At 44.6% G+C, this 24,128-nt stretch overlaps 1 protein-coding gene across 10 annotated transcripts in view; it reads left to right on the forward strand.

The window, feature by feature from the left end:
- The first annotated feature begins 246 nt into the window (after positions 1–246).
- Positions 247–24,128, forward strand: part of Phldb2 (pleckstrin homology like domain family B member 2) — a 104,899-nt gene continuing 81,017 nt past the window's right edge. For all 10 annotated transcript variants that reach the window (XM_041673333.1, XM_041673335.1, XM_041673334.1 and 7 more), the window contains exons 1-2: positions 247–382; positions 18,281–19,617. In XM_041673333.1, the coding sequence (XP_041529267.1) occupies positions 18,295–19,617 (1,323 nt within the window). In that variant the 5' untranslated portion in view covers positions 247–382; positions 18,281–18,294. The remainder of the gene's footprint in view (positions 383–18,280; positions 19,618–24,128) is intronic.

The following is a 24,128-nucleotide window of genomic DNA, read 5'->3' on the forward strand; positions in this document are numbered from 1 at the left end:
GCCCTCGGTGGCCTTGTCACCTCAAGTGAGTAGGGGGCTGCAGTGGGCCTGGAGGAGCGCGCTGAGTTGCCTTTGCGCACCCTGGTGGCTGCTTGGGGACACAGACTCCCCCGCAGCCGAATTGGTAGCCGCCTGTCGCGCCGCGGAGGTCGGGGGCGGAGAGGAGGCGGTGGCTGCCCCCACCGGGAGGGGCGCCTGGAGTGCGCGGTGCTCGTCTGTAAGAACTGGCTGGCTGCAAGGCTGTGGCGGCAGTGGCGGCTGCGGCGACTGCGGGAGGGGAACCGGGCTAGGACTCCCTAGGGAGGGAGAACCCGGGCGAGGGCCAGGCCCTAAGGCAGCGGGACCCGTGGAGAGAACTGCGGCTCCAAAGAAAGATGAGTTGGTGAGTGGGCGCCTTGGGCGCAGATTTTCTTTGCAAGGGAAGCAAGCTGTAGGGACAAAAGCCCGGGCAGGGGTCGGTAAAGCCCGAACCGTACAGCCCTAGGATACTCTGCCCCCCCCCCCCCCCCCCCATGCATAACGATGTGGAGTAGAGGGCTTGTGAGGAAGTGGTGTCCAGTAGGGATAACGCATCCAGAGTGGTTGTGGCGAAAAGGCAGGGTTTAATTAAGGGTCCCGAAGGTTACTTTCGCGGAAACTCGAGATTGATTAAGCAGAGATGTGGACCCCGGGGAAAGAGAAAGTCCACAGCTAGATTATGGGACTCCGAGAGGATCTTTTTGAATTAGGCTTCTAGACTAACTCTTTTAGTACTTTGTTTCTAGACTGAGGCTGCAGGGTGAGCCTCCCGACCGAGATTCTCACCAGGAGCTCTTGATGGCGATTCAGCTATCATTTCCCTAAACGTTGATGGTGTGGTGCTCCCTTTGCCCTTAGTGACGGCAGGCAGCCGTAAGTTCTGGGATCATTTCGAGCCTCAGTTTCACCAGCTCCCTTCACGGCAGGGAGCAGCTGAACTGTTCTTGGTGCGCTCAGTAACTTTGCCTTAGCTATCAGCACTTGAAGCAACTCCTGCCACTGCCAGGAAATTAAAAGGCTGACGGGCTGTCCCTTCCCGGATTGGGATTTCCTGTTTGGAAAAGTTTAACAAATCCAATCTCCTTCCAGCGGTCCCTCCCTTACCTTTCTCTCTTAAGTGAGGGGGATAGACTCCTGCAGCCTTTTCTGTGTACCGACTAGCCCTGGAAATCCTTTAGCCCGGCCCAGCCCTTTTCCCTGGAAGTCTTCCTTTTGTGGTTCTGAAATAACTCGAGATCTCTAGGATGCTAGTTATAGCCAGTCGCAGCTGTGAGCGGTCTAGAAGAGACATAAAATGTGGAGTCCGTTAGTATAAATATTTGCCAGCCACGTTTCCCTCCAGAATCTGAATGTGTGATTTACAGATGTAAATTTTCAACTATGATGCTTGTAACTAAGCTTCCAACGTGGGCTTAATTTGGACGTTTGAGATTTTTTTTTCCCCCTCTGGGCTTCAAATGTCTGGATTTAGCTGGGAGGCTCCAAATATGGTCCACAGCTCCATAGGGTTAAACTTTTGCCCTTGGGCGCACTTGAATTCTTTGTTCTTGGTAGGATAGCAACAGGGTAGTTGGATTTGGGATAAATAAACCTTTAGAGTGGCCTAGTATTTTAACAGAATATGCCTAGTGTCATTGGCTTCAATTGGGTAAATATTTGTTTTAATAGAGAGCTAAGGTTCTCTGAAAAGCAACAGTTGGGTCTTTCCAGGTTCCCTGTTCATATCTCGGACTTAGTTGTTTAAAAGATCTTTATTTGTTTATTTTTTCCTGATAAATTTATCGTGGAATTCAAACATCGGGAATCATTAAGAAACTCTGTGCAGTGTCTCCAAACTTGGACCAAGGCCTTTAAAGGGGGGGGGGGGGGGGGAGTCGGCTTTTGCTCTCAGCGAATGTAGCGTTTACTCCTGAGGCAGGGAAGTTTGCAAACCCTAGCCCTCTCACAAGCGGCAAAATGAGATGTTTGCTTAAGAGCAGTCATCTTCGCCGTCAATGTTCAGGCTCAATCGGTTTCCCTGCAGCCGGCAGCTGCTGCTCTTTCGGGGTGCGAATGACTGCAGAGATGTCTGCTCGATCCTACGGGGGGGGGGGGGGTGGGGGGGGGGGAGACAAGAAAAGCTAGATAAGAAGATGGGTGAAGACTTAACACACCTCTTCAACCACACTGGTCAAAGCTGAGCGCTTTAGCTGCCTTTCCCAGGACAGGGAGGAAAAAGCCAAACTTGACCAAACCCTGATCTTCACTACTTTCATCAGTGTTGAAGACTCTGGGCATGGTGGGCTGTGGAGTATAATGAAGAAATCACGTCAGGAGTCTCGATGAGTTTTGCCTAAGCAAAAGCAGCTGGGGTTGTGGCTACACTAGGTGACCTTACAGGACGCTACATTTCAGCCAGGGACAGAGAGGCAGTGACGCAGGTGACAGGGAAAGACAAGAGCTTTATACGGCTTCCAAGAATACCTGTGTCACTAAGTCTCTCTGTGCTTAACTATTAGTTGTGGGAATGCCGTCCATCTGAAACACAGACGCCTCCCCCTCCCGAGGGATGTGTTTGTCTTAAATCCTTGCAGTAGTTCCCAGGAAGAGGAGGTGGCATCCGGTCTGAAGGCAATCCTGGCAAACTGTATTTTGGTTATGACAGCTGAGGGTAGGGAAATGCAGCCAGTGTCTGTTGAATAGAGATCTGGGATGCTGTTAAATATCCTGCAACGTCCAGAACACACAGAGGCCTATCTAGACCAAGCCCTGTTCTAGAGCGTTCCCCTAAGTCAGTCAGATGTTAGTAAATTAGGGATCTTCATTTAATTTGGGTCTTCACCCGATTTCTTGTTGCTCAACACAGGCTGTGTCTTAGAAGCCTTTTCACCTGCAGTGGCCCCTCCTGTCCTCGGCACTAAGAGTCTTAGACTGTACGGCTGATCCTTGTTGGGTTTTCTTAATGTTTTTGAATTGGCTTAACGTTGACTTTGAGCGCAAGGGAGCCTGGGTGACCGACGTTCAGATCTCACTTCATAGGTGATATGCCCATAAAGACTGATAAGACCTTGAGTGAGTTAGGGGAAGACCCAGCTCTAGTTAGAGCCTGAAATTAGAGAATTTAATAATTGATATTCAGGAAGGCCAGATTTAAAAGCAAAGAAACAATAACAATCTTCTTTTTTTCCTTTTATCAGAAACCAAAAACCAACCAGACTTGACCCTTTGTGAGAGTTTAGCAACACCATTCCTCACGAGAAAATCAAGTCGTGGATGGGGGTGATGATGTAAGCTCTGGTGACTATGGAGCATATGCCTGGGTGTGTGTGACCTGTGACACCACTCCTGAGGCCTGCACTATCTTTTCCATGTCAAAGTGAGCAACAGATGGTCCCACAGACGCAGCAGATGCTGCCTTTGATCGCAGGTACAAAGCAGAGCATCTGAGTGTCTCCCCCTCTGCTCTCTGCTCTACGAGTTGGGATCAGAGCACGTGAATGGACAGGGTTATCTCAGACACCAGGGGAGAGGGGAAGCCTCCTGAGCAGGGAGGGGGAAAGATGCCTGGCAGCTATGGAAGTGAGCTGGCTTGGGAGCAGTTGATGGGTAGGTGGGTGGGTGGGGGAGATCCAAACGCTGATGGGTGTGTGTGTACAATGCATTCCCTTGTATCAAACTCAGATTAGAAATCTGAAGACAATTCAAGCTTGACCACTGGGGGCAAGCTGGGGAAAATAATTGTGGGAGTAAAAGGAACCTTAGAAATCTCACCACGCTGGGGTGTAGCTCAGCTGGTAACATGCTTGCCTCCTAAGCAGGAAGCCCTAGGTTTGCTTCTCAGAATCACAAAAGAAGCAGGGGTGGTGGTAGGTAATTCCAGTCTTGTCAGGCGGTAGAAGCCAGGGCTTCTACCAGGAGTTCAAGGTCATACCTGAACAGTGGCAAGCTTAAAGCTGGCCTGGACCCTATCTCAACAGACAAACAAACAAACAAACAAATAAACAAAACTTAGTGTCTCATTTGCAGTTTTATAGGTCCCCTTCTGTAATCTCAGGATTAAAGAAGCTGAGGTAGGAGGATTGCTACGCCAGAACTGTGAAAGTATTTAATTAGGGGACTCACCTACAGTTTCAGGGGGCTAGTCCATGGTGGGAAGCTGGTAGGCATGGCACTGGGGCACTGGGGCACTGGGGCAGTAGCTGAGAAGTTTACATGCTGATCAGCAGGCAGAAGTGGGGGCTGGGTGGGGGCAAACTGAGACTGTCTTGGAATGTTCTTTTGAAACCTCAAAGCCCCACCCCAGCCACACTCCTCTTTCACCAGGGCTAATAATCTCCTAAACATTCCTAAATTCTTCAACTAGGGACTAATATAAATGAGCCTATGGGGCCGTTTTCATTCACACCACCACAGTTAGACAGTGAATACTAAATCAGAGGCAGACAGAGAGTCTCTTTCTAAAATACAGAATTCACTTATCTGAAGCCATTACCCCAAGCCTTACACAGGGTTTGGCAATGACAGGACAGAAGGAATTTTCTGACCTCTGCTCCTCCACTTATCCTGAACCATATAGTGTCTACCATTCCATCTGTTTTCTTAGTGGTAAAGATTTGGTAATAAGATAAAGTTATTGCTAACTTCTTGTTAGAGTTTAGTGGGTATGAAATTACCGAATGACTGTTTCTAGAAAGGAATTACCTCAGTGAGTTTTTTTTCCTCTGTTGTTGATCTTTTGTTGCTTTGCTTTGGTAGAAGGGTTCATTCTGTAGCCCAGGTTAGCCTGGAACCTACTTTGTATCCCAGGCTTACCTCAAACTCTCCAGGAAACTGAAATCACAGGCATGAGCCACCCTGCCTGTGTCTTCGATGAGCTTTTGGGTATCAGGAAAGTTGTACCTGTATGGCCTGTTTCAGTTACAAATGGCAACACCCACTAATTGGTTTACATTACTAGTGCTAGACATTAGGCCTGTGGTTATGGATTCAAGTCCTGGGTGCAAAGTGCTCCTTCTGATCCTCATATCCGGGAGGTTCGGTGATGTGGGAGTGTCATATATCAATCTGTTGATTTCATTGGTTAAGCAATAAAGAAACTACTTGGCCCTCATAGGTTAAAACATAGGTGGGTGGAGTAAACAGAACAGAATGCTGGGAGGAAGAGGAAGTGAGCTCAGACTGGACAGCTCTGCTCTCTGGAGCAGAGACACCATGCTCCCCTCTCCTGGGTGGACACGGGGATAGCTCTGCTCTCTGGGGCACACGTGATGAAGCTCCGACCCAGGATGGACGTAGGCTAGAATCTCCCTGGTAAGCCACCTCGTGGGCTACAGCAGATTATTAGAAATGGGCTAGTCCAGGTGCGAGAGTTAGCCTAGAAGAGGCTAGATAGAAATGGGCCAAGCAGTGTTTAAATGAATACAGTTTGTGTGTTGTTATTTCGGGGCATAAGCTAGCCAGGCGGCTGGGGTGCTGGGGACGCAGCCCCACCTCTCTTATTACAACAGTTCGGTTGATACAGAAAAGGTTTTGGGGTGCCTTTCCTGGGGGAGGTCAAAGCTCCATAAGCTGTTAAGAGATGGTCTTATGTTGGCAGCTAGCCATGAGGTGCCTCTCAAAGAGAAACATATGGAGACATTTAGGATGAAGTCTGAAAGGACTGGCTCTCTGGAGATCTGCCCCCTGCAGGCTCTTCACGAGAGGGAGGTAGCAACCTTTTAGTTTTCACCTTCCAACTGGTCATTCTTGTCACCCCACTTTCCAGCCCTGATATACTGCCACGACAGGAGACTTTAGCAATTAAGACAAGAAAGTTAGTGGCTGAAAATATTTCCTAGGATTTGAAGAATGTGTCTCTTGTCTTTTAAAAACAAATAAAGGCAAAGGGAGTGGTTCATGTCTTTCAAATACCTTCAGCAAGAATTTGTGTTTGTCTCATATAGGAAATTAATCTCCCAGGAGTTAATTTGCAAAATAGATAGGCCTGTGATGTTTAGGGGTGGGTCTTACACATCGCCGAAATCCAGCTTTGTGTTGTATCTACTTTAAAAGCAAGATTTCTGAAGCATTCTGGTAGTCAGTGGTCAGGGAAATAAACCCAAGGGTAAAAATCATCACGTGGGGGTGTGGGAAGGCCAAGGACTTCCGAAGCTTGCTGGGAAGAAGCAGACAAATAACACAAGACAATAGGCCAAACTTTATAGACAGTTTTAGTACATATAAGAACTCTTTCTTAAATGTGCCCAGTTGATCTTCTTAGATGTAGTATGTTTCCTTATCCATACAAGCCAGTATTTAGTATGGCTACCTTAAGCGGGGTCAGCGTTTTCTAAGACCTGCCACTGTACAGGGCAGGGCAAACTGGTGTTTATTGTTTTAGAACAATTGTTTGCACACTGTTGGTGACTTCTCCAGATTGGTAGTGTGATCGGGAATTAGCCTATCAAATTATGAAAAGGAGGAAATTACAAGAGTTCTCTAAGATTCACTTCTTGACCCCCTTGCACGGGTAAATTCAGAGCAAATAAAACTGATGGAACCCGCCTCCTTCATTCTTTTGCCCGACTCAGACCCAGTGTGAGTAGCCAAGAGGTATTCCAAAGCGCTGCGAAGAGGTGTCTGGCTGCCACACTGCTTGCATCATTGCTGAAGTAGGTTTTCAAAAACAACTTCAGATTTATTAAGGAAATTACAAGACTTAGGAATGCAGACAAAATATGTCTTGTATACGATGTTGAACCAGCTTCTATGCGATACTGCATTAGCGTAGTTTTGACCAGAACTCACTGGGTTCTACTGAGATATTTACCATGCCCTTGGCATGCCATGGGGAGCAGAGCAGGGAAAGCTTTGCCGAGTTAGGTAGCTGCTATCTTATCACTAAAACATGCTTGTGTTCTGTGGTCATTTCCATTTCCTGCATTATGTAACAGGCACTCTTGGGCGATTTAACCAGTAATCTTTGGAAGTGCAGAACCTTGGGGTGCAAGCAGTGTCTAGTTCACTCTCAGCATGTCAAACATTGGCAAACTTCTGCTTCAACAAGATGGAGACAGATGAATGACTCAGTCAGTCCCTGTATTACTACTTTTAGTTGGTGGACACAGACAGAGGTCTGACCTCCTGACTCCTGTCCTTGGTAAGCTGTCCAGTGTTCTTTGTACTGGATTACCCATTTCAATAAAAGGAATATCTGACAATAACCATTTCCTTTATTAGGTCTTCTGGGTAGGGATATTAAAACAAACAAACAAACAAACAAAAACCAACATTGAGGGCCTGGAGACATGGCTCAACAATAAGAGCACTTCCTGCCTTTCTGGACAACCAAGTACCCATGGGCCCTTTGCAATTGATTCACATCTTCCTTAACTCCAGCTCCAAGGGCTCTGACGCCCTCTTCTGGTCTCCTGAATCACGTGCACACACATCTTAGCTATTCTTTTTCTCTCTCTGTCTCTCTCTCTGTCTCTCTCTGTCTCTGTCTCTCTCCCTCTCTCTCTCTCTCCTCTCCCTCTCACATGCAAACACACAAGTAAAAATAAATGTGAAGGTTTTGAAAACACAGCACTGGTTAAAAGTAAATTGAACTTAGCTAAGTGTTTACTGATCTTCGTAGGGTCAAGGATTCCCCCTTTCCTGTAGCGAGGGGTCGAAAGGCAGGTTGTAAAAGAGAAAAAAATGGGTGTCTTACAACATCCACCCTACATAATCAACTGTTAAAGTAATGAAGAAATTATGCCACCGCTGTAACTTTTTGTTTTGTAGTGTGGTTGTGAACCCCACAGTGATTTTTCTTCTCTGAAAAAAATTAACCTAGGTTGTGAGCCTCACAGTGATTTTTCTTCTCTGAAAAAATTAACCTAGGGGGGGTAAGGTTGAGAAACCGGTATGTGGGTGTCTGCTTGTTATGGGGTGCATATAGGAAATTACTCTGAAGCTGTTCTCGGTTCTCTCTTCTCAACTTTACTGAAAGCCCTTTTATCCACTGAGCTGTCTCACTGGCCCACAGAGTGACATCTCACTCAACTGACCTCTTGCATGACGGTGTCAAATAAGACTAAGTTGCCTTATAATGCGGGTCCAGCTACCTGCATGAGGCCACATTCTGTGATGCTCTCAGTGATGAAATCAACTATCTGTGTATTTCTCAGAATGTGTATTTCTCTACTGACCATCCTTTTAAAGTTCATCCACCTGAGTTTTTGAGTTAACAGGGAAAACATGTGTGGGGCGGGGGTGGGGAGCATAGTGGTAGAGCATTGGTTGATCATGCCTAAAACCTTGAATATGATCTCTCAGCCCAGGGATAGCGTGGCATTAAAAGCATTCCCACTGTGGGAGACAGCGCTGACTTACATTTGTCCCCTCTCCTAGAACCTACACATTCTCTAACCATTGCCAGATCATAATATTAGGTAAATTTCAATCTGGGAAATGTTATTTGGAAAAAGCATGCTGGGATCTGAACAGCAAGCACTTTGCCATGGCAACCAAACCACCACCCCAGCCCCTGTCTGTTTTTATTTTCACTATATAGTTCAGGCTCCCCTAGGAAGCCTAGGCTGACAGCAAACTTCAGATCCTCCAGCCTCTGATTTGTCGCCTCCTGCTTGGGGCAAGGGTTTTTACTTGAACACAGATGTGGCTGAAATTTAGGTATTCTATCTGGCATTATCTTGTGAGAGTCTTTAATAAAATAGCCTACTTATTTATAATCTTGGCAATGCATTTGCTTTCAAATTCTCCTGGGTACTTTAGAAAGAAATCATCCTTTAAAGAATTTGATTTAGTATAATAAGCTAGGATTCATGCAAGCTGCTGAGACCCACTCCTTTTTTGTATAGAGTGAGCCATTATAATTTATGTCAGTATATAGATTTTATTTTTATTTAGTCTGGCTACAGTACATATATGCATGTGTATATAAATTATATATATTACCTTTTTTAATTTATTTAACTTTTTGGAAAGATATTTTACTGTAGTTTTTTTTTTTTTTTTTTTTTCCCCCGAGACAGGGTTTCCTGTGTAGCTTTGGAGCCTGTCCTGGAACTAGCTCTTGTAGACCAGGCTGGCCTCAAACTTACAGAGATCCACCTGCCTCTGTCTCCCATGTGCTGGGATTAAAGGTGTGCAGGACCAGTGCCCGGCTCATTGTAGAAAATTTAAGCATACACAAAATGTAAAACACACATTAAGTGAGAGCCGGCTGTGATGATGTACGCCTTTCATTCCAGCACTCAGGAGGCAGAGGCAAGCAGATCTCTGTGAGTTCGAGGCCACCCTGGTCTACAAAACGAGTTCCAGTACAACACTGTTACACGCAGAAATCCTGTCTTGAAAAAGCAAATGTATACCATAGCGACCCTGATACCTAGAGCCCAGATTGCTTCCGTTTGTTAATTTGGTTTCATGTGGAGACCCCATTTTCTCCTGAGTATGGATTGTTACAAACCATGTCCCCAACACCTAGCTATTCATCTAGTTACACTGTGGCTCTAGGCAGTTGTGAGCTTTAAAAAACATGTCATTGCACCTTTGAAAACAGCAATGCGTCTGACTTTCAGTCAGCATTCTAATTCTGGTTGTATCAAGCATTTTTTAACAATTTTTAAGCCGATGGATAGGCTGCAAACCGTGCACGCCTATTGCATGTCATTGTTAAGTCTCTTGGGTCTTTTAACCTGGAATAGCTCCTTTTCAAGACTGGATTTTCTCCCCTCTTCTTCCCCCACTATGACTGAACACATGTTTTTTGTTTTGGGCCTTTCCCCCACTATACCCTCTAGTATTCTAGAATTAAGTGAAGGCCTTTTCATGGTAAGATTTTGTTGATGTGATGGTTTTTGAGACCTTTCACTTTGTAGACCAGGCTGGCCTTGAACTTATAACCCTCCTACCTTGGCTTTCCTTGCTGGGATTACAGATGTGTGCTGCCCTAGGAGGTCTTTGGTGTTTTTAATAGAACATTCTTTTGGGCAAGTTGTTTAGCAGGTAAAGATGCTTGCTTTTACAAAGTTATCATCTGATCTTCCCATGCAGGTTGTGGAATGTGCACCCAGCATATCCTGCGTGTACGCACACAAACAGCAATACCAAAAAGAGCATTCTTTTGTCCCTTGTGATTTCTACAGTGAAAGACAGCATACTTCTAATTTGAATAATCTTGAACTTTAATTTATTATACATTTACTCATTGAATCTGCTATCTTTTCACATATTGCTAAGATTTCTTAAATAACTGTTTAAACCCACTTGTGAGTCTAATTAAAAAAAACTTACGCCTTGATAATTTAGGTAAAACTTGGGATTTTGCCAGTGGGAGGGATCTTCAGTGACCCCCGTCACCCATTTTCTGAGGCCAAATCTGCCTTCTATCTCCCTCCCCCACTACAAAGACTTATCACAGGAAACAGCAGCCAAATTCCTTGGATAGTCTAAGGAATGTTGTAAAGTTCCTGCAGACAAGCATTTTATTGAAGGGACTAGCACAAAACCTCTTTTTAAAAGAAACCTATAATTGGCCCTGTAGCTCTTTGACTGTGTCTTCTAAGTTCTCAAGCTTTGGTCCCAGGAACTGATAAAATACAACAATCCAGAGTAAGCTGCTTCTCATCTGAGAAAGAGCCTTACTTGTAGTATGGACGTTGGCTGTAGACTGTGATCGCTGTTAGACTCTTCTGGGTACTGTCTGCAGTGTTCATTACAGAGTTTAGATTTCAGTACGAAGAGGCACCTAGGGGGAGCTGGAAGGAGTGGTAGCCCCAGGTTAGGTTCCTCTCTGGTGACAAGAAGAAACTGAAGTTGCCTTTCCCCTTGTGGCCAGGTTTCTTCTGTGTTATCTTCATCTCCCGTTGCCTTCCATTCCTTTCTCTTCCTTGTGGAGTCATGTGTCATGTTTGTTTCTCTTTCCTTAATCATCATTCTTCTTTTGGATGGCTTTAGAAAACGATAAAGTAAAAAAATTTAAAAAAGGCAAAAGAAAGAAACCCTGTAGTCAGTGGAGACATCACCTGAGCATTCTGACCCCTGGTGGCCCAACCCCTTCTCCCCAGGCCTGGTGTTAATCCCCCTCAACATTGGCTGTGCCTGAGGATGCTTCAAGTCTGGTTTCAGAAGGATCGTCTCTGGGTGCTACAAAAAGGCTTTGTGTGTTTTAGGCTGCTGTGGATATGTGGACAATGAGTTCTTGTCTGTATGTGTGTACACACTAAGGGTTGCAGCTGTCCGTCCGTTGTAAAAGGTACAGCCTTGTAGAGTAGAACAAGGTCTTTGTTCAGTCATTAAAAATACATCCCCCCCCCTTGGGACTGCTTTTCTTGGATCTCCTAGAGACAATGAAGCCTCTTCATTGGAGATCATCAGCCTACTTATGTGAGTCTAGTGGTTATTTTACCCATATTCTTGAGCAAAGAATGTGATTCAAAGGGAAAGGGTTGGAATCCATTTGTTGAAGAAAACAGAACAATAAGAATACTATGTCTATAGCAGGGCAGTGGTGGCGTGTGCCTTTAATCCCAGCACTCTGGAGGCAGAGGCAGGCAGATCTCTGACTTCAAGACCAGCCTGGTCTACAGAGCGAATATAGAATAGTCAGAATTACACAGAGAAACTATCTTGAAAGGCAAAACCAAACCAAACAAGCAAACAAACAAAAAAAACAGTATGTCTACTAATGTTTTCATCATCTGTCTTGGGACGTAAAACCATGATTGAGGAGGAGGAGTTTGAAGGAGTAGAGGTTTGAAAGCCAGGATGAGGAAGAAGCAAAGCCGGGTCCTGTGGAGATGAGACTGGGACAATGGGATGAAGGCAGCTCTCCCTGGAGAGAGGCCTGGGAGCGTTTGCTGGGAGGGAGTGTTTACAAATGGCTGTGGGGACATGTGGAGAGGTGAGCCTTGTTTGCAGAGATGGAGCAGAAGGGTTCAGGGCCAAGACTAGTTATTTGTAAAGTTTGTAGTCAGGGCACTGAGAAGACCAAAGGGTTAATGGAGAACAAGGGTTGCTAGGCAGCATTTGCCTTCTGAAAGGGGACTAGGGGAGAGGGGCAAGTGTTTGTTTCTGAGGCTGTAGTTAGTACACTCTTCCTCACGTTCTGATGCCATCAGGAGAAAGAAAGGGAGAAATTTGAGTGTCCATTGTTCTCCCTTATAAAGCATAGGCCCTGTGTTTAAAATAGACTTTTCAACTTTTCCCTTCAGTCCTCTCAAAGTATCCTCCCAGGCCCTATCAACTGTCAGTGGTTGCCACAGAAATAAGCCATAAAACTCCTATGAGGAAGGGCCCTGCTTCTGAGGGGCTTCTTAACTGACCACGAATTCAATTACATATCATCAGTACATGCTTTAATCCTAACAGTGCCATATCGTAAACATCAGTGCTGACAGTTAAGCCTGCCTCTGGACCACCAGCATGCTGGAGAGCCTTCATACCAGGCATCAACCACAGTCCGCCACAAAACACAGGGCCAGTCCCCGCCCCACCCCCAGCTCCAGAGCTCTGGAAGGACAAGGGATGAACTCGAGCCATTATATTATGGACATTTTGGCCTACACTTTGTGGACTTTTAAAAGTTGGCTCTCCTAAAGTTGCTTCTGCCCACCAATATGACATGGCATGTTTTCCACTGCCCTATCGTTACCTTTGCATTGTTTCTAGGACCGGTTCCTGCTGTATTGGGTGATCCTCAGAGGTGGGTATGTATTGTAGGAACCCTCCAAAGTCACTTAATTGGCTAGAACCAATGGGATGCTTGCACCTGTCAGCTAGACCTTAAGTCCTCTTCTGTCTCACAGCACAGCAAACCCTTTGTTTTAAAAAGCCTGGCTCTCTGGGTGTACCTTCTTTAGCTGGAAATATGACAATGCACACTCCTCTGGTGATGGCTACCTCGTAACTTCACTATTGGAGAGTTACGGTTTGAATGAGATGAGCTTCATTGTCATCTGGTGTGAGAGGAGCCAGAGAATTGTTTTAAAAGACAATTTCAACCATACCGCAGAGAAACGACTCTCTGAAGAAACATTTAACAACGTTCCTTTAGACAACTGCTTGAAGTAATTTTCTCCTCCATGGGAAAAAGTGCTGTGGTTTTTCAGTAACATCTTTCAAAAGGCTGCTACGTCCTAACTTTCTGGTATTTTCTGATTGACAGTAAGATGAATGTGTGTTTTAGGTGGTAAGATAGCCTGAGTACTGGAAGGATTAAACTTATGGATCAGAAAGTAAATGCAAGCGTTTCAGCACACATTAGCTTCTTTCCTGTTTAGACTTCCCCAAGCTGTCCTTCCTCGCAGATGGGCACCAGATGCATTCCTTCGGCTCACAGACCTTCTGTGGCTATGTATAGAGGAAAGTGAGTAACCATTATATCCTTTGGGTCTGTTTTGCTTTCCCAATAACACAATGCAGGGATCTCACCGTTTCACCAAGACCTCGTCTTTGTTCACGTAAAATGTTCAGGAAACTCCAAGCGCACACAGCAGCCTTGAACATAAAGATGGCTGTAAACTCAGGATTTCCTTCAGTTCTTTTCTTATGTGTTTGCTGTCCCTCTCCTTTCTCTTGCTTGTGCTGCTTTGGTGAGGAGTCCTTGCAGCCTTCATCTTTTTCTCCCACTAGCCCAGCTCTTCCTTTTCCACCTTAAACCCAACTGTCGTCTCTGATGCGTTCTGCCTGCTGTCCTATCCTCAACTGCTTGGGGAATTCATCAAAACAGTCCCACTTGGGTCTTTACGCCTGCCTCTCAGGCCCTTGCTTCTACCCTATCCACGCACATACTGGCCTGCAGTTCCTAGCCATTTCCTATTTCTAGGCCTCTGGTCATGGGATCACACCTCACAGGAACAGTGCTCTGGATGTAGGGAGGAGAGAGGTGTCTACAGCTATTGATGTTCCTCACGCAGCTAGAAAGACCTCATCTGTCTGGCTGATTTCCTTTAGGGTGAAGTTGGTATTCAGGACTAAGAGGTACCAAGTTCAGGTAAATATGCACATGTATTCAGCTAGGCAGACAAACTCAGTTTCAAAATACAAATAAATGAAATAGTTATCTGTATCAGATGATAAATCTTTAAAATTAGTATATTTGTTATTTTTTATTTATGTGACAAAATACCTGACAGGAATCCCCTTAAGGAAGGACAGATGTGATGGAGGAAGGTCACTGGCTAATAAAGGAACTGCCTTGGCCCATTTTATTGGTTAGGACATAGGTAGGTGGAGAAAACAGATCAGAACGCTGCGAGGAAGAGGAAGTGAGCTCAGAGACTCGGCAGCTCTGCTCGCTGGAGCAGAGACGCCATGCCCCACTCCCGGGATGAAGCTCCAAATCAGGATGGACATAGGCTAGAATCTCCCCGGTAAGCGCACCTTGGGGTGCTACACACAGATGAATAGAAATGAGCTAAATTAATATGTGAGAATTAGCCTAGAAGAGAATGGGCCAAGCAGTGTTTAAAAGAATACAGTGTCCGTGTAATTATTTCGGGGCATAAGCTAGCCGAGCAGGCAGCCGGGGTGCTGGGGATGCAGCCCCGCCACTCTTATTACTACAGTTGGCGCCCAACGTGGGGCTAAACCCACTTAAAAAACCTGAGAAGGCTTAAAAATAAGGGAGAGAGAGTTTAACACAGATTTTTGCTGTTTGTTGGTGGTGTGCTGTAGAGAGATTTCCTGATTCGGCAACAGTAGCAGAAAAAAACACTGTGTCATTTTAAAGCGCGACTTCCTGGGGCTGTGCCGCCATTGTGATCTCTGTCTGGCTCTTGACATGAGACAGAAACTCCAGAAACTCTGGGTTTTTCTCTTACTAACAGGCTTGGAATTGGAGAGGGACTGAGCCAGAGTCCAACTTCAAAACCAGCTTTATAAATTTAGAAATATGGTTTAATATTACTTACACAACCCATTCAGTTGTCTTGATATTTCCTATTGGGCAGGTATTTTTCCATCTGTCAGTATCCAAACATCCAGGGTCCCTTGAATTTCTCAAAGATGAGTGTTATTTCCCTTCTCAGATCTTTGATGGGGTTGAAGACTATATAAATGTAGTTACTTTCTCTCATGACTTGGCCAAGTTATTTATTATACAAGACCTAAGCTAGTTAGAATAGGATATTTGTACTTATTGTATATAATTTCATAGTAGGTTTAGAACTCTCTTATTTAAACAAAAGGGGGAGGTGTTGCGGGAGGTCCTCCCACTCCTCCAGCCTATCACCACTGAGGTACCAGCCCATTGGGGAGTGGTTTCTCTCCCTTTAAAAAAGCGGCCACTTCCCTCTCCTCTCTCTCTTCACTTCCTGCTCCGCCGGCGACTAGACTCCTTTCCTGGTTACGTAGAGGGCTGTTGCCTGGGACAGTGATCTGTAAGTTTTTTCCCCTTTAAATACCACCTTAATAATCATAACCCCAAATTGGTGTGGCATTGTTTGTGACTTACGCCTTCACAGATGCATTTGGCTTGTTTTTTAAGGGGATACAGTCCATCATTGCGAAGAGAAAAGTATGGCTGTAGGAATGAGAAACTGTTGGTCACATTGATCTACAGTTAGGAAGCAGTGAACCAGAAGTGGTGTACCCCAAAATCCTTCCCACGGTGAGCTACTTCCTCTACCACCTAAAGTTTCCACAACCATCACAAACAGAGCCACTTCTGGTAACCAAGTATTCAAACACAAGAATCTGATCAAGTTAAAAACAAGATGGTCTGGGTGGTAGGGACACATGCTTTTAATCCCAGTGGGAGGCAGAGGCAGGAGGGTCTCTGTGAATTCTAAGCCAGTTTGGTGTACAAAACATGTTCTAAAACAGCCAGGGCTGTTACACAGGGAAACCCTGTCTTCAAAAACAAAACAAAAAAGCCAAGATGGTAGTATATTTCAATATCTTATGCCAGATTATTGCCAAAAAAAAAATCAAAATGCATGCAATGTAAATTGGTATGAAATCACTAGTAATATTACCACCCCGGGTAAAATCAGTAGTAACTTTTGGTGGGAGTATTTTCAGTCCATTGCTTCTAGTGTGGGAGGAGGGTATGCACTGGGGGCAAAAGATGCTGGTTTATGGGGTACAACAGTGGAACAGTAAGACGTATAAGGTTTGGAATATGGATGAAGAGCAGCGCTGATTGGATTTGCCGACAGATGGAATGAGGAGAGAAGTAGACATGATGGAGACCATGGTGACTCCAATTTCTGCCCTGAGCACTGTAAGATAACTGTCAGCAGTGCACCGGAGGTCCCTGTGTTTATAATCAATGTTTGTGGATGTAGTTAGGAAAACTAACTATACTCACTGAATGATTTGATGCATATTATATGAATATACTTTGTAGTATAAAATATACTCTAAATGTAGTGTTCATGATATTAAATGATGACAGGTGTTAAAATGATTGCACATTTTGATACCTGTGCTTAACTGTAGCTATTCCACTTATCACTGGGCATTTTGGGTGCTTTTTCCTATGCAATAAATTACACTGAAAGTCCTCAGGACCCATCTCTTTTCTTACTTCCTCAGTCCTGAGATATTTCAGTTGGGAGAACTGGCTGAGGCTTACTAAGATTTCTAAATGACAGACCAACCAGGGGTGAAGGGAATTCTGGAAAAGACCGGCTAGCGGTTGTCTTACTGTCACGTCCCCAGGACCATGGCAAGGAATGTCTAAACCCAGACTAATGTTGCCTTCAAGGTTGGAATTGTCTTGTGGGAGACGGACATTGGCCACAGGCAATGAAGGACCTGTAGGAGCCAGATAGCAAGGCCATTGGGAACCAAATTTTAAGTATAACTTCAATGCTTTATGAGATTTTTAATTTTTTTAGCTATTCTTTAAAAGCACACCATTTTAGGGTTGAAGAGATGGCTCAGCAGTTAAGAGCACTGGCTGCTATCTCAAAGGTCCAGAGTTCAATACCCAGCAGTCACATGGGTGAGATCGTAGAGTTTCCTCCTTTGACATGTATGCAAACATGTAGGTAAAACACTGTTTATATAACAAATAAATAAATCTAAAAATACACAACATTGTAACATAAAGCTTTGAGAATAGTGAATCCAAGGTAGAATTTCTGGGGCAGAGCACGGGACTGTAGCTCTGTATAGGCAAATCCAGGGATCATCCGGAAGAAAGTAGGGAAATTCTCCTGACCTCAGCCTGTGGGTAAGAAGCAGTTCCATGCTGAGTTACTTGAGTTTGCTTGGGGAATCTGAGGCTAAACAAAGAGAATGAAGTCTTCCCCTTATGGTCTGAGGATCGATGCAACTGAAAAATGTTTTGAGTTTTTTGCCTATAGAACAATGGGAGTTAGCAGGTGACTGTAAGATAAAAATTCTAGACATCCTTTACATCGAACATTGGCGTCCAAGGCTGGAGGAAAGTCTTAGCCCTGCATGTACTTATTAAAATTGTGTTTTCATATTTAGTATCTAAAAATAGCTCCTATCACTCAGAATTAGAAACCTTTTCATTTTCATTTCTAGTTTTTATTCAAGAATCTTTTCATAGATTAAAACTTTATGTCAATGTTTGAATCTAAGACTCAAAACATATACTTCCTTTTGAAAAAAATATTATTCATGGAAGATAGTATCCTACTTTGTCTCTTGAGTGATGGGTGGTGTTTGATAGATGGACCAGAGGCTCAGAGTGTTTCTGTTAGAGAAGAGGGCTCACTACCTAACATAAGCACAACACATTCAGGGTACCAAGGAATTCAAATCATAGAATAATGTAGGGTTTTGGCTATGAGACAACCAACTTGAGGACACCCTTTGGTCTTGTATGTCTTGCCTCTTTCTGACAAGCCCAGGAACTTCCAGCTTTCTACTTAAGAAGTGAACTTCCACCTTGTTCCTCCAATGAACCGCTCTTCAGCCCTCCTGCAGGATCCCTGCATAACACAAACTTTCCTCTTCTGTCAAGATACGGATTTTGTTTCTTCGGGACTGAGCTGGTAATGAGTTTAGCAGACACATCTAAAGGAAGAGCTATTGAGTGTTTCTTTTAGGGATACACAAGATATTCAGGAAGCAGATGATTTTCCTAAGACTAGCGCACCAAGGGGAAAATGGCCGTCTTTACATAGCAGCCTAATCCTGCACTGTCATCTCACTAGAGATTTATTTCCTTCAAATTCCGTTGTTGTCATCTTGAGTTATTTTTTTTTTTGTACCAAAAATATACATCCCTGATCCGTGGTGCTTATTTTTCAGCTTCTAGTACACTTTCATATTTTTTTTATCTAAAACTTTTTCCTTTTTCCTTTTACAGGGTCCAGCAATATCATGGCAGGAGATAACCACATACGGAAGCAGCTGGAATTACAAAATGGTAGCTTAGAGGAAGGATTTGTGGTACGTTCCCCGGAGATCGAGCCGCAGAACATGATGGAGAGCCTAAGCCCGAGGAAATATTCATCCAGTCTGAAGTTTAAAGCCAACGGGGACTATTCTGGCTCATATTTAACCCTCTCCCAACCTGTGTCCACCAAGAGAAGCCCTTCTCCTTTGGGCACCAGTGTTAGGAGCAGCCCCTCCTTGGTCAAACTCCAGGGAAGCAAACAGTTTTGTGATGGAACTGATAAAAACATTTCCATGAAGCCTCCTACTTCGTTCCTCAGCTCCGCAACCTCTCTTGGGGGTTATCCACTTGGGAGAGCAGATTTGGATCATTATACTGGCCGGGAAAGTGAGAGGTCCTCCAGGTTCTCAGAGAAGCCCCCCTATTCCAGATACAGCTCTAGGAATAAATCACATGATAATGTCTACTTTCTCGGGGGGCTGGAAGGAAGAAAAGCCTCTGGCTCTCTCTTGACCATGTGGAATGGAGGTTCCTTGAGCAGCGCTGGCTCAGCACCCGTCAGCAGATCTGGGGCAGCAAGCATGCCCTCAAGCCCAAAGCAAGCTAGGAAAATGAACTTACAGGACAACTTGCCACTTCAACCCCGCTTAAGCCGGCACAAGGAGCCAGCCTCTGAAAATATCAGCGTGAGAACAAGGAAGTATTCAGGGAGCAGCCTCAGTAACATGGGTGCCTATAGCCGATCGCTTCCCAGGTTGTATAAAGCCACAGACAGCCAGATGCCGCCTCTCAGCCTGCCTCCAAGAAATTCCCTGGGCAATTCCAAACGAGGTCAGTTAGGGGAAAAGGATCTACCTCATAGCATAGTGGATAATGACAATTACCTTAACTTTTCTTCTCTAAGCTCAGGAGCTTCACCCTATAAAACCTCTCTGTCAGAGGGAAATCCTTATGTAAGCTCCACCCTCAGTGTCCCTGCCAGCCCTCGCGTGGCTCGGAAGATGCTCCTGGCCTCCACCTCTTCAGAGGACTTTGATAGGGCTTCTTACTCAGGGACCAGCCCGAGTCATTCCTTCATCTCTGGAGAACCAGACCGAGTGCCTGTAGCCAGGAGGAACTTCTCTTGTGGATCTATCGAGTTGGATGATTCTGATCTGGAAAGCCTACGACAGTCCTCAGAAACTCCCCAGCCCGTCCTTCGAGAACGGAAAAGCAGCATCAGCTCCATTTCAGGCCGCGACGATCTGATGGATTATCACCGCCGACAGAGGGAAGAAAGACTCAGGGAGCAGGAGATGGAGCGCCTGGTAATCTTCCTCTTCTGACCTTGACTTACATCCGCAGGGTTGGAGACAGAATCCCAGGGTACATGTAGGGGTGTGGAATATGGACCAGCCAGGCACTGTTGTTCATACTGCCTCTTGCTCTCTGTCCCACCTAACTCTTCCTTGGCTACTGTTGTGGGACATCTGTGGGCATTTTAAAATTTCCAAAGCCCACCAAAGCTAGAGCCTTCCGTTTATTTAGTTCTGCAGAGGTCTTCTGTTCCTTTGCCTTTTCTCTCCCTTATCATCATCTCCCCCCACTCTTTTTTTTCATGTGCTAGGGATGGGACCCAAGGACTTGCACAACACTAGACATTCTGGGAAAAGTGAATGTCTAGTTGCGAATTTTGCTGAATGTCTTCTGTCCTGTGAATTTTTCTGAGACTGTGAGGAAGTGGCAGTGGTACTCATGGCATGAAACTCCCTGGTATGTACTTAGGACAGAAGTAGTCAGTGAGATAATAACCTAAGAATTTGTAGAGCAAGTCGTCTGGAAAGGTGAAGGGTGTCCCAGCGCAGTAAAGCTCAGGTTCTTCTCCCCACACTGTCCACATCACACCAGACTCTGTTCAGCTATGCTGCTTCTTCACACAGCCCCTCCTCCAAACACAAAATGCACTGAGTTCACTCCCTTTTTCAATTTAAAATGAGCTTATGCTTAAAAGTGAAAAATACATTGAAAGTAAAAGGACGAGGATGAAAGGAAAGATTTCCCAGTAGCCCCATTGATGAACGGGAACATTAAGGGTTATTTTTCTGGTCTCTTTTAGTGGGTTTTTATTTTAGAATGAGTTCCTGTCAGGGACTGTTTTGCTTCGCTAGTGATTAATGACTTCCTTAATGAGAGAAGCTATGGCATGGTTTACAAAAGTGTAAGATCATCAAAGGTCTTTTAATTGCTCAAAAAAGTATGTTGGAATAAGGTTTCTCAAGCACATGGAAAAATTGATTTGTGCCTACAGTTATAGGGACAGAAACCATCTACACTATGCAACATTTGTTTGCTATTTCAGAACAAGAATCACATGTCACTCAAAGTTTTGGTAAGTTTATGCTCTTCCTAGCTAAGACTAGTAGGTAAAAACACATATGCATACCTCTGGATAATTAAATGCTCATTGTGGATATCAGTTAAGCAGCACTCCAGTAGGACTTTCTCTTTGCTGTCATAAATCATCACTAGAGATAACCCATGATCACAAAAAAGTTTTGTGTCTAGGCTTGATCCTTGGATATAATTCAGAAACCCATTCAGTTAGCAAATGGGTTCTTGTACATGCATCTGTACTGTGCTAAGCAACTTAGTAATTGGTAATTTACTCTGGAATTTAGAAGAGCCTTTCCTATGAAATTTTTCACTCTGGAGGCCTTCCTTTAGAAGGAAAACCAACCAGGAACTTGATATGCCTTGAGTTTCACCTTCAGTATATGTAAATGCTGGTGACTTTCTCTGTTCTACAGATTCCCCACATCTAAGGCTCCTCACAGTCCCAGTAGTGACTTTACTTGTTGCTTGAAAGGCCGGAACTTGATAAATCATGAACAAGTTCAACTTTTTCGGTGGTCTTGATGATATTGTTAGGAATACTACTTGTAATCCGTTTTTCTTATTAATGGCTTGTTATAGTATCCAAAAATGAGACTTATCTATCACAAAGGACCACACTGAATGCTCTTTCTATTACTTTTGCATAATATCTGAAGTAACTTATAAAGAGGCATTATCAGCCCAAGCGGTGGTGGCCATGCCTTTAATCCCAGCACTTGAGAGAGAGAGGCATCGAACTCAATGAGATCGAGTCCAGCCAGGTCTACAGAGCAAGTTCCAGGACAGGATCCAAAGCTAGTTTCGAAAACCAACAAAATAACCCACCAACAAACAAAAAGTTATTTTGACTTCCAGTTTTGGATTCATTTGCCCCATTGCTTCTGGGCAATGCATTATGGCAGGGAACATAGTGGAGCAAAGCTGCCCATCTTCTGAACCAGATGCAATGAAAAGAGGGAGCCACTAGGGTTCCCCAATCCTCTCCCAATGACACACCCCAACAACTAGAAGTTCTTTCACAAGGTTCTAGTTCTGAATTTCCACCAATCATAATAGCTTTAAACACTGCAACCTTTGGGATGCTTAGGACTGATTCTTTTGTATACTAAAGAAAAAAAAATTAGCTCATACAGAAATAGAATTTTGTCTTTTAAAATACATAAAGATATATCTCCATTAGCATTAAGCCTGAAAATTACTTTTTATGGTACTAAATCCTTGCTTCAAAGGCATTTACATAGAACACATTTTTATTGCTTTTTTTTCCATTTTTTTATTGAGAAAAGGAGAAAAAAAAACAAGTTTCCACCTCCTCCCAGCCTCCCATTTCCCTCCTCCTCCTCCCACCCTTCTCCCCCTCCTCCCACCCTTCTCCCCCTCCCCCCACTCCTCTCCCCATCCCTCTCCAGTCCAAAGAGCAGTCAGGGTTCCCTGCCCTGTGGTAAGTCCTAGGTCCTCCCCTCTCCATCCATTTCTAGGAAGGTGAACATCCAAACTGGCTAGGCTCCCACAAAGCCAGCACATTACGTAGGTTCAAAACCCCGTGCCATTGTCCTTGGCTTCTCATCAGCCCTCATTGTTCGCCATGCTCAGAGAGTCCAGTTTTATCCCATGCTTTTTCAGTCACAGTCCAGCTGGCCTTGGTGAGCTCCCAATAGATCAGCTTCCCTGTCTCAGTGGGTGGGTGCACCCCTCGTGGTCCCGACTTCTTTGCTCATGTTCTCCCTCCTTCTGCTCCTCATTGGGACCTTGGGAGCTCAGTCCAGTGCTCCAGTGTGGGTCTCTGTCTCTATCTCCATCCATCACCAGATGAAGGTTCTATGATGATATGCAAGATATTCGTCAGTATTGCCATAGGATAGGGTCATTTCAGTTTCCCTATCCTCAGCTGCCCAAGGGGACCTGGGGACCTTGGCTTGGGCATCTGGGAGCCACTCTAGGTTCAAGTCTCTTGCCAACTCTAAGGTGGCTCCCGTAACTAAGAATTGTGCTTCCGTGCTCCCCTATCCAACCTTCCTTTATCCCAATCCTCCTTTTTCCCCAAGTTCCCCCCATTCTCCCCTTCTCCCTTTACTCTCCCCATCTCCCCTTACCACCATCCCACCCCACCCCCAAGATCTCAATTTTCTCCCCGGCCATTTTGTCTACTTCCCATAGCCAAGAGAACAACTATATGTTTTTCCTTTGGTTCACCTTCTTACTTAGCTTCTTTGGGATCACCAATTGTAGACTCCGTGACCCTTGTTTATGGCTAGAAACCAAATATGAGTGAGTACATCCCATATTCATCTTTTTGGGTCTGGGTTACCTCACTCAGGATAGTGTTTTCTATTTCCATCCATTTGCATGCAAAATTTGAGAAGTCATTGTTTTTTACCGCAGCGTAGTACTCTAGTGTGTATGTATTCCATACTTTCTTCATCCATTCTTCCATTGAAGGGCATCTAGGTTGTTTCCAGGTTCTGGCTATTACAAATAATACTGCTATGAACATAGTTGAACAAATGCTCTTGTCATATGATCGGGCATCTCTTGGGTATATTCCCAGGAGTGGTATTGCTGGGTCCAGGGGTAGGTTGATCCCGAATTTCCTGAGAAACCGAAACACCGATTTCCAAAGTGGTTGCACAAGATTGCATTCCCACCAGCAATGGATGAGGGTACCCCTTCCTCCACAGCCTCTCCAGCAAAGGCTATCATTGGAGTTTTTTATTTTAGCCATTCTGACAGGTGTAAGATGATATCTCAAAGTTGTTTTGATTTGCATTTCCCTGATCGCAAAGGAGGTTGAGCATGACCTTAAGTGTCTTTTGGCCATTTGAACTTCCTATGCTGAGAATTCTCTGTTCAGTTCAGTGCCCCATTTTTTAATTGGGTTAATTAGCATTTTAAAGTCTAGTTTCCTGAGTTCTCTATATATTTTGGAGATCAGACCTTTGTCTGTTGCGGGGTTGGTGAAGATCTTCTCCCAGTCAGTAGGTTGCCTTTTTGTCTTGGTGACAGTGTCCTTTGCTTTACAGAAGCTTCTCAGTTTTAGTAGGTCCCATTTATTCAATGTTGCCCTTAAAGTCTGTGCTGCTGGGGTTACACATAGGAAGCGATCTCCTGTGCCCATGTCCTGTAGGGTACTTCCCACTTTCTCTTCTATCAGGTTCAATGTGTTCTGACTGATAGTGAGGTCTTTAATCCATTTGGACTTGAGTTTTGTGCATGGTGATAGATATGGGTCTATTTTCATTCTTCTACAGGTTGACATCCAGTTATGCCAGCACCATTTGTTGAAGATGCTTTCTTTCTTCCATTGTATACTTTTAGCTCCTTTATCAAAAATGAGGTGTTCATAGGTTTGTGGGTTAAAATTCGGGTCTTCTATACGATTCCATTGGTCGACTTCTCTGTTTTTATGCCAGTACCACACTGTTTTCATCACTGTAGCTCTGTAATA

Source organism: Microtus oregoni, unplaced genomic scaffold (genome assembly GCF_018167655.1).
Source record: "Microtus oregoni isolate MIOR12 unplaced genomic scaffold, Mior012 000023F_ref0000262, whole genome shotgun sequence".
Taxonomy (NCBI): Eukaryota; Metazoa; Chordata; class Mammalia; order Rodentia; family Cricetidae; genus Microtus; species Microtus oregoni.